We start from the raw sequence: 12,235 nt of genomic DNA, 5'->3' as shown, positions 1-12,235 counted from the left end.
GCCCTGTGTTTGTCTTGCTATGTGTGTGAGACTTGCGGGGTCCAGGGCCCCAAGGTGCAGTCATGAGCAGCTCCATCTGATGGCCGGCTGGCGGGCTTTCTGAGGAAGCCTCTGGCCTCATTACCTGGGCGGAGTTCTGCCCGCATCTGGTGCTGGCTGCCCGAGCTGTGCCATCCGGCTGCAAAGCCCTCCCTCATGCAGCGCACCGAGGGAAGACCTGCTAGGTTCCTGGGGCCAAGCTTAGCTCTGCTGGGGACTCAGGGAATTGAGCCACCCCCGTTCCCCAGGGGTCTGCAGTCCCCTGGCCAGGCGCTGACAAGGTAAAGGAGTAACTGTAACACAGAGCAGAGTGTGAGACCAGCCAAGGGGGGAGGCCTCGCTAAAGCACGTGGGCTGTCGAGACTCAAGAGAGCATGTCCAGCTGGGGGAGTCACAGAAAGTTCCAGGTGGAGGTGCCATTTGTAATGAACCTTGAATGATGTGGATGGGATGGCGGGAGGTTGGGGCAGCAGTGCCTGGGTGACTGTGGAGAAGGGGACCCCAAGCCTTCTCCAGCCACTCCCATCCAGCCCCGTGTCCTTCAAGGGCGTCTATGGGCTGATGACTCCCAGAGTTATGCCTCCACCCCTGACCTTCCCACTGAGACCCAGACTCACGCACCCACTGCCTAGCTGACATGTCCACTTGGATACCTCCTAGAAATCCGACTGATCACTGAAGCGCTTGATGCCTCCCTGGTTTTGCTTAGATGTACCCTCTGGCTGGTCCTGGGTCTCTCTCTGGCAACCGTAGGAAGGACCCCTCTGCAAAGGGACATGGCTGCTTGGCAAGCTAGTTTGTTCTTTCGTTCATTCAAAGAGATATGTTGGTGAGCTTGCTTTGTGCTAGCCACCGCGTGAGCAGCCGGGAGTAACAGTGAAAAACACACATGTGGTCCCTGCTTTGAGGAGGCTCGGACTAGAGGTGGAGCTGGACAAGTAACCAGGAGGGCACTTACCCAGCTTGGAGTAGGAGTCACAGCTCAAAAGAAGTGACCTCGCCTCTGCCGAGACCCAAAGGCCAAGTAGGGACTGGACAGAAAAGGGGTGCAGCAAAGTGTTCAGGGGGAGGTGGCAGAATGTGTGTGCTGAGCCCCAGGAGGAGAGAGCTTGGCATGTGAAAGAACCAGTCGAGGTCACATGGCGGGAGCTTGAGGACCAAGTGGGGAGACAGGCAAGAAATGACACTCCAATGGAGAACACTGCACCCAAATACTTGACTTATACTTCCTGAGCACCCCTGACATCAATGAGGTCCCCAAAGCCTTCTGCTTTTTGCCCACTTTGTGCCTGGTGGGGGCAGGCTGAACGCCACTAGAAAAGCCGCTCTGAAACTGAGTGGGCGTCTGTGGCTGGCCGCAGGCGCTCAGAAGCTGGGAGTCTGAGGTGTATCTCTTGCCAAGTGGCAGAATCCGGGGTCTGTCACATGAGGCCGGGGGTGACTCTTTTAGAGGTGGCTTTGGCCAGGAAACTGGTAAGCGTGTCCAGTGGCTTGCTGGTTAGCAGAGCTGTTTCCTCTCCAGGGGTGAGGTTCCTTTGAGGCTTTATTTTAAAATATTTTTGGGGGGAATTGGGGGAGGGGGACAGTGTTAGGGAATTGGGGAAGGGGACCAGCCAAGTTGTTCTTCAATCTTCATTGTGGAGGGCGCCAGTCGCCATCTGGCTGCCCGTCGGCAGCTCGTGGCCTCTATGCTCAAGGTGCTGTGTTCAATCTTAGTTGCGGGTGGGCGTAGCCACCATCCCACGCGGGAGTCGAACCAGCAGCCTTATTGTTAAGAGCACATGCTCTATCCACTGAGCCATCCAAGCGGCAGCTCAGCTCAAGGTGCCGAGTTCAGTCTTAGTTGCGGGTGGGCCATGGAACAGGCAATCTTATTGTTACACCAACTGAGCCATCTTGCCACCTGTTGGCAGCTCAGTGACAGCTCAGCTCGGACACAGCATCACACTGGCCCATGTGGGAATCGAACCGGTGGCCCTGTTGCTCAGAGCTCACGCTCTTAAGCCCACTCTTAACCAACTGAGCCACTCGGCCGGCCCCTCCTTTGAGGCTTTTAACAGCACCAGCCGAGTGGTTCTCTCCTCTTCCTTTTGCTACTCCTCCTGTTTTATTTTTTTTCTAGTGTCAGCTCCTTCCCTGGTACCACTGTACACCTTCCTGGTGGCTGGAGGAAGCCTGGCTTTTGGAACGTCCCTCTGTGTTGGCATCATCCTGAGGTGAGATGGGTCCTGCGGAGCGGGGGGCGGGGCGGGGGGTAGGCCCTGTGCTGTGCTGTTGTCACATTTCTGACCGAGCTAACGTTGCCTGGGCTAGGATGGTGGCGATGGGTTGGAGAGCCATAAATGATTCAAGATAGGTTTTCGAGGTAGAATTGACAAGATTTGATGGCAGGTTAGATGAGGAGAAGGAAGGATAGGGAGGAATCCAGGCTGACCCTCAAGCTTCTGGCTTTGGCAGCTGGGCAGAAGGTGGTGTCACTAACTAAAGCTGGGGACACTGGAGGAAGAACCGCCGAGTGGAAGACGACGGTTCTACTTTGGGGCCGCTGAGTCTGAGGTGCCTGTGAAAACCCCATGTGGACACCTTTGGTAGACAGTTCTGATTGTTGCTGCCTGTAGGTGGTAGCTGGAGCCTGGCAGAAGACAGGGATAAGGCCCGTGACAGTACCCTGTGGAATTCCAGGGTCCCAACACCGAAAAGTGGGGTAGAGGGGGAAGAGAAGGAGAGGAAGGGGCGAGGAGTGGCCTGAGAGGGAGGAGGAGAACCAGGAAAACCCGGCTGTGAAAACCAAGGGGAGAGGGTATGAGAGACACTGAAGGAACACCTCATGTTCTGGGATTGCCGCATGACGTGACCTTGCTTCGCCTCCAAGAGCCACAAGCTACAGTGACTGAAGGGCCATGTGAGAAGCACCAGGATGTGCACAGGTAGCCCTGAGGTGCCCGGCCAGACATCCTCGGGAATATTCCATGTCTCAAAACAAGCAGCCGTAGTGGGCCACCTTCAAATGTTCTGTCCGGTGCTCTCCTCCGGCCATGGTTGGGAAACACCTGGGCTGAGTTGGCGCCCTGGCAGCTGTAGCTTCACACCCCTTCCCTCCCAGGCTCTCTCCTTCTCTCTCTCTCTCTCAGTCTCCATTTGGTCACTGGTTTTTGTCATTCACTCCCAAGCTTGCAGAAAAACCAGCCAACAGTGCTCCCAATGAACGGGCAATAAGGAAACTTGCAGCGTTTATGATTTTACTGCAGGAACTTGTACTTATGCATGTGCTGAGGCCCTAAAAGGAGCCAGGCTGGACCCCGACTTTGGTTGGTGGTTAATTACAACGGTAACACACTGGAGGGACATCACTCTGTCCTTTCTTTCTCTTACCTTGTGTGTAACTTTCAAGAGACTCTCGTTGGCGGTTGTGAGAGGTGGTGTTGGAGGGTGTTTGGAGAGGCAGGGTAAGACCTTGGCAGAAAGCTTTCCACAGGTTAGCTCAGTGAGTTCTCACAGTGACCCTGAGAGAGCCTGACCCCAAGGTGGTCAGGGTTGGAGGATTAGCAAGGTGACAACGCAGCTGTGTTCAGGGCTATTGCCACTTTGATTTCCCAGCGAAGTAGTGAGCGAGTGTCCAAAGGGTGTGCAGAAGGTAAGGTTCCTAGCGAGTGGACAAAGTTCCTTGGAGAAGCTGAGAACTCACTGTCTTTTTTACCTTTGGGCCAGAGAGGCCCTATGCCAGCATTCAGTGGTCTTCCTCCTGCCTTCTAAGGGATTGCTTGCCTCACCTCGGGCACATACCTCTGTGTCCTATTTCTAGTTCTACATCATTAGGGCTTCGACGGGCCTTTCTCCTAACCTACCACGGACCCCACAGAGTAAATATTTTGATTTCCACTTAACAGATGAGGAGACAAAAGCTGAAAGGGGTGGAGTGATCATAGCTAGTCATGGTAAGGCCGAGGTGCAAACTCAGAGCTCACGCCCTTTGGTACGGCCTTACAGGTCATTTAGTCAAACTCTTTACTTTTACAAATGAGGACACAGCCCTGAGAGCTAAGATGACTCGCCCAAGGACACACGGTTTGTTATTAGCAGAGCCAGGACTGGAACCGATGCCCTGCGAGCCCCAGCCCACCATGCTAGCCTGCTGTCAGCTACGGAGCAGGTCCAGTTGGTCCTATCAGCCCACCACTGGCCAATGGCACCGTTTACAAGCGCTGCCATCTTGGTGGGCTGTGAACCACTAGCAGAGAAGCGTCAGGTTGGGAACAGGCCACAACGTTCCTGGTTTGCTGATGTGACACTGGCTGAGTCAGAGTCCCTTGAGGCTCCGTGCCCTGTGTGGAGAACATATCGGGAATTTATTTCCTAGCCTTGTGAATTTCCATTCTCTCCCGTATAAGGCAACTTTGTTTGGGAAGAGGCCAGTTCTTTCAAGTGATGAAAAACCCCTCTATTCCCAAAGTCCCTCATGTCAAGAAAAGAGTAGGAACTCAGGGGCCCTGTTGGAGTCTGGGAGTATCGTAGTGACTGAAGCGCAGTGACTGTCAGGATGACCACGTACATGACAACAGGCCAGTGTGAAAGGCAGTTTCAAGTACACCCTTCCAGTCCACGACACCATGTTTTTCTTTTTAACACATCCATTTGGTGTTTCATGCAAAGCATAGTATTGCCCTCAATATTTTTCCACCGGTGTTGCTGATAATTGGTAAACATTTAAGTGTGCCATTGAAAAGAGCATACAACCGGCTTAATGGACGTCACGACTTACAGGGGCTAATTGTTCCCACTCTACTCCCTGGACCCTTTATTTTATGCTCCCCTGTCCTGGGAAAATAGGATTCTCATAGCAGAGGATGACTCCTGTGCACACTTATCTGGAATGGACTGACACTGTTAGGTGAGGACGTCCTGTGTGTACGTGCCAATGATTTCAGTCATTTTGTATCGACTATAGTGTCGCATGCCACTAGTTTAAAATCACACACTCTCCCACTTTCACAGTGGAGGCCAGGGGGACTTTCACGGCATCCTGGGCAGTGGGTACCCACGTGGCCCTGGGGGTGGGGAATTACTTCCTCTCCCTAGGTCTTGGTTTCTACATCTTATTTTCTAAAAAGAATGAGGGTTATTGTGCATGTTTTTAAAATTTTCTTTCAGCAGTAGATGCTGTTCTTTAAATAAACCTTCTGAGGCCCGTAGTATGTGCAAACTCGATCAAAGGTAGAGGCTGAGGTACAAATGAAGTCTGGTGGCTTGGCTGTTGTTCCTTCCACCTGCCTGGCAGCCTTTCTGGCCCCCAAGCCCTGCTCAGACCCCCGCCTATTGCAGGGCCGTGCCAGGTGTGGACACCCCCAGGCTGGATGTATCAAAGCCCCTTCAGCTTAGTGGTTCTCAGAAAGTATCTCATTCACTCCTCTAAATACAGAGGGTGCCCCCCCAAAAAATGTATGTACATTTTAAGAAAGGAGAAAACTGGATTAAAATTGTAACACTCAATATATTCCGATAACAAAAGATGAATACAAGTCACGTGTATACGTTTTTTTGGCACCCCGGTATTTCAAAAGGAGGAAAGCCCCTCTTTCTCAGTTATCCATCCAGTTGCTTTGGAAAAAAACTTTCCCTACTGTTTAAGTAATGTCAACAGAGACTTAAACTTTTTTGGGAGATGATTATTTGTTAACTACCGGCAACTGGCTACATACTGACAAACAGAAAGAAGAAAAATATCGTACCCTGTGCAAAGACAACCCCTGTTAATTTTTAAAATGTAAAATGTGATACAAGTCTAACAACCACTCAGGAAACAGCACACGTCCTACGTGTACATACCGCTCCACGGATTTTTCACAAGATGAACACAGCCGTGCAGTCAGCACCAAGATCAAGAACACGTGACAGTTAACGAATTTCCTGAGCCTTTTTCCTTTGCATCGTTTCTTGTTTGTTTTTACGGAGCCATGCTTATTCTGTAGCCTGCCTTCTAAACGGGGCATGGATTACAACATGAGCATTTCCACATTATTACAAATCCTTTGTCAGCCTCACTTTCAATGAACTGCAGATTCCTCCATTAGGCGAGTGTACATGAGTTCACTTAACTAGCCTCCTTCCGGGGGCATTTGGGTTATTGTTCTTTTTTTTATAAACAACACTGTACTGAACATCTTTGTGCATAAAGCCTTTCCCATAGCTATGCTATTTAGATTCCCAGGAGTGGAATTCCTGGGTCAGAGGCTCCGAGTACTTAGGAACCGAGAGTGTAATGACTCTGTCCTCCGCCTGGTCCTGGGGGAGGAGAATTCCACCCAAGGACCCAGCACAGCTCCAGTAAGACCCTGCTGTGCACCCTTCCTGCGTAGTGCCTGCCTGGTGAAGCCCTCAGGAAACTTTCTACAGTTGTTTATTCCCTTTGGATAACAGGCTAAGAGCCAGTGGCCGGTTGGGGGTCAACTATCAATTATGTATTATAACAAGGGCAGGAATAGCCTGTCGATATAAAAAGAAAGCCAAGGAAAACCCCCAAACCCTTGTTTTGGATGTTGGCTTCCCTTCCGCCCTCCCTGCCCTTCCTGGAGTTGCTGACACTCTGTGGGACCGACGGAGACCCCTTTGCTCCCGCTGGGGGGGGGTTACTGGGCAGCAAGCAAGTCAGTAGGGTGACCCGGTAGGCGGCAGGAGGGAGGAGACGAGTGGCCCCCAGCACAGTTGCTGTCAGAGGGCCCCTCCAGGAAGGAGACCTGATTGTACCTTTGAAGATAGCGATCACCATCTCATCTTTCTTTGGGCTGTCAAGTGACTTTTCTCAGTTACTGAGCCATGGCTTTGGGCCCAGAGCCGAGCAGGGTGAACGAAGCTGTGATCAGAGAGATGTCTATCTCCTTCCTGTTGAACATAGACTTTCCTGTCAGATGAGTCACTTGTGCCCAGATGGTGCCCACGGCTGAGGCTCCGAGAACTCACCAGCGTGGGGGCAAGATTGGGGAGGACGGGAATGTTGGAAGCGGGAGGACCAGCAGGGCTGCTGAGGGGGCAGTCAGCCCTTCCCCCCTTGTTAAATGGCAGTCGCAAATGATCTGCCTCTTGCCAGCCTCAGTTTGACTGAGAGGCCCGTTTTCCTTCCCCACTGAAAGAATTCCCTCTCTTTCTCATCCGTAAATGGATTTGGGACTGATGTGTACCTATGGTCAGCCTCTGGAACAGGGCAAATGAAACTCTCAGTGCTATAAAGGGACACTCTCACGTGTGCCTCAAGTTTCCCTGTTTGTAAACTGGACAGACAAGACATCCCTATGCTCTTGCGGGTGTTTTTGAAACCCCCACCTCTTTGGCGCGTTGTGTAATTCCTGGTGACAAAAAAAAAACAAAAACAGCTGGTGAAATCCATCGTTAACATTCTCTTGACCCGAAAGCGGGGGCTGCCAGGCCACCAGGCCCTGGCCAGCTGTTGGTGTTTTTCCCTGGGCTGCGTCACCATCACTAAACATCTGTGTGGTTTGTCTTTGTGTGTCTGTGTGAAGGTTCAAGAAGCTGTGGAAGCTGCAGGCTCTGAAAGAAGGCGGGGCAAGCATGCACGCGCCCTACTCCCTGGGTCAGCTGGTCCCCGAGAGGCCCAAGCCCACCCCAGTGCTGGTCCCGCTCATCTCCCCGCCAGTGTCTCCCAGCAGCCTCGGGTCGGACAACACATTGAGGCACAGCCAACCAGATGCCAGGGGCCCCCAGAGCCCTTATGACATCAGCAACAGAGATTACTTCTTCCCCAGATAGCCGGCCAGTGGCACCGGGCCGGCGGGGGGTGTCAGACCTGCTTAACTGTGTGAGGGACGCGAGCTGGATTCTCACTGCCATTCTGGCTCATCTCAGGTGCGTGGCGCCTCACCGAAGGCTCCACGCGGGCTGGGCCTGTTCAGAAGGAAGAGGTGGTGGCGTCCTTGAACCAGCCTCCCCCAAACGCCCTGCTTCAGCGGGTAGAAGGAACTCGGGTCCCGAGCGGGGAGCGGCTGTGGAGGCCTCGGACACCCCCGGCTTGGTGGGGACACATCTCTACCAGCTGCTCCCTCAGGAGCTGGGATGGATTTCCAGCCAAAGACCTCCCGTCGCCTATCTCCTGGCCGTCAGCACAGTGTCACCTCTTAGCTCAGACTCTTGAAACCCAAGTGCCTGCACAATCCAGCTGTTCTAGGCCCAAGGGCAGCTTTTCTTCAGCACCCAGACTGAAACCCCAGGCTCTCACTGCCTTTGTTTGCCACCCTTGAACATCAGCTGCAGGGGGGCGGGTGAATAGTATATCTCAGGACCTGCTGGTTTGAAGTGGAATTGTAATTAGTTCCTCATTAACCTGTTGTTAAAATGTGAATGTTAACCTTAGGCGCCTGCTGAATGAACCCTGGAGCCACGGATCCCACGAGAGGAAGGAGGGGTGTGGAGACGGTCTCCACGTTCGTGTAACCGGGCTAAGGGGGACAAAGCCTCTGAAAAACAATATTCTCCATGTCCCCCCACCCCCAAAAGGAGACCTGGCTTGGGAAGGGCCCCCGCCACTGGTGAGATCAAAATGTTTCACTCCGGGTTTGTTTATTTGGTTTTCACCTGAGCCTGAGAAACTAGGGGAGATAATATTTATGTGAAAAGACAAAAGAACCCGGCAAGAATGTATTTTAATTTGGTTTTTAAAGAACTGCTGGCTTTTATCTTGAGAGGGTGGGTGACCCCAGTATTAGCCGAGAAGTCAGTATATAAATAACGGGGTGGGAGGGGACGGAGCACAATCGCTTTGGCACAAGCTGAGTCAAGTGAAAAAGAAGAAGAAAAAATTTTCCCCGGTTAGAGAAGAGATTCTGGCTTCATTCTAAATTTTGTTTTTGTCTTAAGAAGTGAAAAAACTGTCTGCTGCTTCTCTAATTTAGGGGAAAAGCAGCTTGTCATGACTCCCTCCAGACGGTTGTGAAGGAAATGGTGCCCAGCTCCCAGTGGTGACGCTGGAAAGCAGACCTCCCACGACTACCAAGCAGGGTCAGCTGAAAATCCCCACCCTGACAGCTCGGTTATCAGAGGGAGTACATAAAAAAAAAACACAAAAAAAAACACACAAAAAAAACCCCTCACCTTAGTGCCTTCCCCTTTTTATTTTGTTCCTTGAATTTGATTCAGTTCAGCTAGGTTTGAAGCTCCGACCACATGTCTATCCAGGACTCTGCCACTGCCACTAACCACTGCAGTTCACTCTTCTGCCCTGGCTTTGAAAACTCAGTGATGTGAGTGGTTACCCAGATAAGGACCCTCAAGTGTCACGGGGTGTCCCCGAATGAAGCTCTAATTAAGATCAATTGTAACTGCACCCCCCGAAATTGACCAGATCACAAACTTTTCTCGTAGTCCGCCCTTTTAAAAAAACAACCACCAGCCCCAGACAGGTGGCAAAGGATGGAGACGACTGTGTTTTAGTTACTGTTTGCTGGGTTCAAATTGTTACTATCTTGGGCAAGTAGTGATTTTCTCTGGGGGCCTTGTCTGTCGGTTTCAGGCCCCATTGGCTGCTTAAGCAACTTTCAAGTTGACAGAAGTCAGGCAGGTGGTTATTTTTTCTTTCAAGTTTCTTTGAGAACAGCAAAAATGCTGTTAAAGGGAAATATAAAAAAATGAGAATCTGCATGAGAAAGGGTGATTCTGTGCCCCCCCCCACTTCCCCCGGTTCTTTAACTCTTAATAAGGTTTTACCCATGTGTAATATTACCAAAGCCAGGTGGAGATGAGCTGGTGGAAGATGTGAAATTCAGATAGCTCACGGTCTCTGAGAGCTAGGCAGCTTTGATCTCTAAATTGTTATTGCTTTCATTATTATTGTTACGGAACTGCTTTTTTTTTTTTTTTTTGTATTGAAGAGGGTTTTTTTTCCCCTTTTCTTTTTCATAAGCTAGTGTAAATGAAGGAAAGGAAAGGTGTTTGTCCTCTCCGGGTGGCAGGCCTTGCTCAGGTATACGCCCTAAGCCTTCCCTGTCCTCAAATCTATGGTCTGTGACCATGTGTTGCAGTCCACAGGTCATTCTTACCTGTGTTTTTGCAGCTCACGTGCTGCCTTTTATTCTCAACAATGATGTTACTCACCTTATATCTGTAGCAATCTGCCACACAGCCGGATGTGAAATGTTGGGATGGCGACAATTTATGTGAAACATGACAACTTATCCTGCTGGGTGGGAAAAGTTAAAAATAGGCTGGTTCAAGGTCTAAACGAAAGTGGTCATTAACTCTTGTAGCATTAATGAAATGTTTGTTGTTAAGTATCAAGGAGGTAGCATTGGCTTTGTCTACCGAGCCAGTGGGAACTCTGAGAGCCAGCCCTTTGCTGTGATGGAGCCCCGGCCCCTGGCGTTTGCACCCCAGGCTCTGAGCTCACATTGTCTCTGGTTCCCTAGTTCTCGTCCTGTGGGGGATGGGGGACACCATTACAAGGTGTGGAATCTGCTGCTGGAACCCCACCTGGTGGTGAACAGAGCCTGGTGGGGCAGGATGGGAGTGGTCATGGTTTGTGGTTTTCTGCAGAAAGTTCAGGAATGTCTTGCCTGGCCGCTTTGGTGCTAAGCTATATCGCCTCATCTACGGCTGACTCAGTTAGGGAGGAGTCTGGCATTTGGCTCCATGTGGAGTTGATGAGAACTTGATCTTAACTTGAAGAGGCAGGGGCAACCGGTGGTCCTTTAGATGGTGAGCATGGAGTGCAGCTTTTCCATGCAGCCGTGGGCAGTGGGGCTGTGGATGGGAGGCCAGCTGGCTCAGGTTCTGTGCCTGACACTCCTGAGCGACCCCTAAAGGTCCTTCCATCATCGCGTCCTCTGCGTGGTCTGGCACCGGCACGTTTCTATGGCAACCTTAATGATTATTAAGGAACACTGTCAGTTTTATGAACATATGCTCAAACGAAGAACTGTTTAGAAGGGAACAATTGGAACAGCGTGTAGCAAGGCTGTTAATTAGTCGAGAAACCATTTTTGGATGGGGATCACATATCTGTCAAATACAATACCTCAACTTTTAGTTTTTTGGAGAGAAATAATAGTTTTAGGTTTTTTGTTTTTTTTTTTTACCTAATTACCTAAAAGCAAATACCAAAGTCTGATGTCTGTATATGGGGCAAAGGGTCAGTATGGTGTGTTTTTCAATATTTTTTTCTTTGTATCAGTTATTTTGCATTTAAAGTGGAAATTGTAAATGTTTGAAATAAATAATTTCTAAAAATATGCTTGAGATGTAATTATGCTTTGGGCACCTGGGTTATTTAAAGGGAAGATGTGCCTGATTCATGGGGGGGAAAGAGGTGAGGAAAGGTGGGTTTAAAATTAAATAAGACCCGGGACGGCCGAGTGGCGCGATGGTTAACAGCTGGCTTGGGACGCCAGAGGGCCCCGGTTCGGATCCCACATATGAGGGCCAGTGACACTGCCCTCTCCAGCTAAGATGCTGAACAACGGCTCAACCTGGAAGTGGGCTGCTGTGAGTCACCGGTGACGGTGTAGGCTGCAGCCCCTGTGGCAGTGGGTTGCCATGGGATACCGTGTGTAGCCAGCAGCCACAGTGCCTCCACAACTAGACTGAAGAACAAAACGACAGCAACTTGTCTGTCCCCCTTCCCCCAATTCCCCAGCACTGTTCCCATCCCCCCAATTCACCAATAAAAAAAAAATCTTAAAAAAAAAAATTAAATAGGACCCTTTTGGGGTGGGCTTCCCCTTAATGCAGGATGAAATTACCTCCGAAAAAAAATCAGGTAAGTTAAAAAAAAAAAAGTAGCAGTTTCTCAGAAGACACTCATTGTGAAAGCATTTCCCAAAATGAGTCCTGGGGTTTCTGGAAGGGGTGTGGGTGCTCCTGCCACGTTGGCCGTCACTGCCAGCTGATGGGCGTGCGGGGAGACGGAAAGGCCCTCGTTCACCAGAACACTGTTTACTGAACGGGGTTGTTAACGGTATCACAACAGCAAGCACTGCATTCTTTTTTCCTTTTGTTTAAAAAAGATTTTATTGGGGAATTGGGGAAGAGGAACAGCCAAGTTGTTGTCCTTCAGTCTTAGTCGTGGAGGGTGCAGCTAGCTCAGCTCCAAGTCCAGTTGCTATCCGGCCACCTGTCGGCAGCTCGCAGCCGCTCAGCTCAAGGTGCCATGTTCAATTTCAGTTGTGGGGGGTGGGGGAGGTGGCCCACCATCCTATGC

General features: G+C 50.7%; 1 protein-coding gene across 3 annotated transcripts in view; it reads left to right on the top strand.

Annotated features, from left to right (window-relative positions):
- IL6R (interleukin 6 receptor) overlaps positions 1-12,235 on the top strand; it is a 61,723-nt gene that overhangs the window by 39,056 nt on the left and 10,432 nt on the right. For 2 of the 3 annotated variants that reach the window (XM_019627369.1, XM_019627368.1), the window contains 2 exons: positions 2,162-2,255; positions 7,551-9,102. In XM_019627369.1, coding sequence (XP_019482914.1) covers positions 2,162-2,255; positions 7,551-7,797 — 341 coding nt within the window. In that variant the 3' untranslated portion in view covers positions 7,798-9,102. Of the gene's footprint in view, positions 1-2,161; positions 2,256-7,550; positions 9,103-12,235 lie in introns of those variants that run through there. The other variant, XR_002122239.1, reaches the window with a different exon arrangement.

Source organism: Hipposideros armiger, unplaced genomic scaffold, assembly GCF_001890085.2.
Source record: "Hipposideros armiger isolate ML-2016 unplaced genomic scaffold, ASM189008v1 scaffold_729, whole genome shotgun sequence".
In the NCBI taxonomy this organism is placed as follows: domain Eukaryota; kingdom Metazoa; phylum Chordata; class Mammalia; order Chiroptera; family Hipposideridae; genus Hipposideros; species Hipposideros armiger.
The sequence above is the reverse complement of the archived record's forward strand: the minus strand, read 5'-3'. Positions and strand labels throughout refer to the sequence as shown.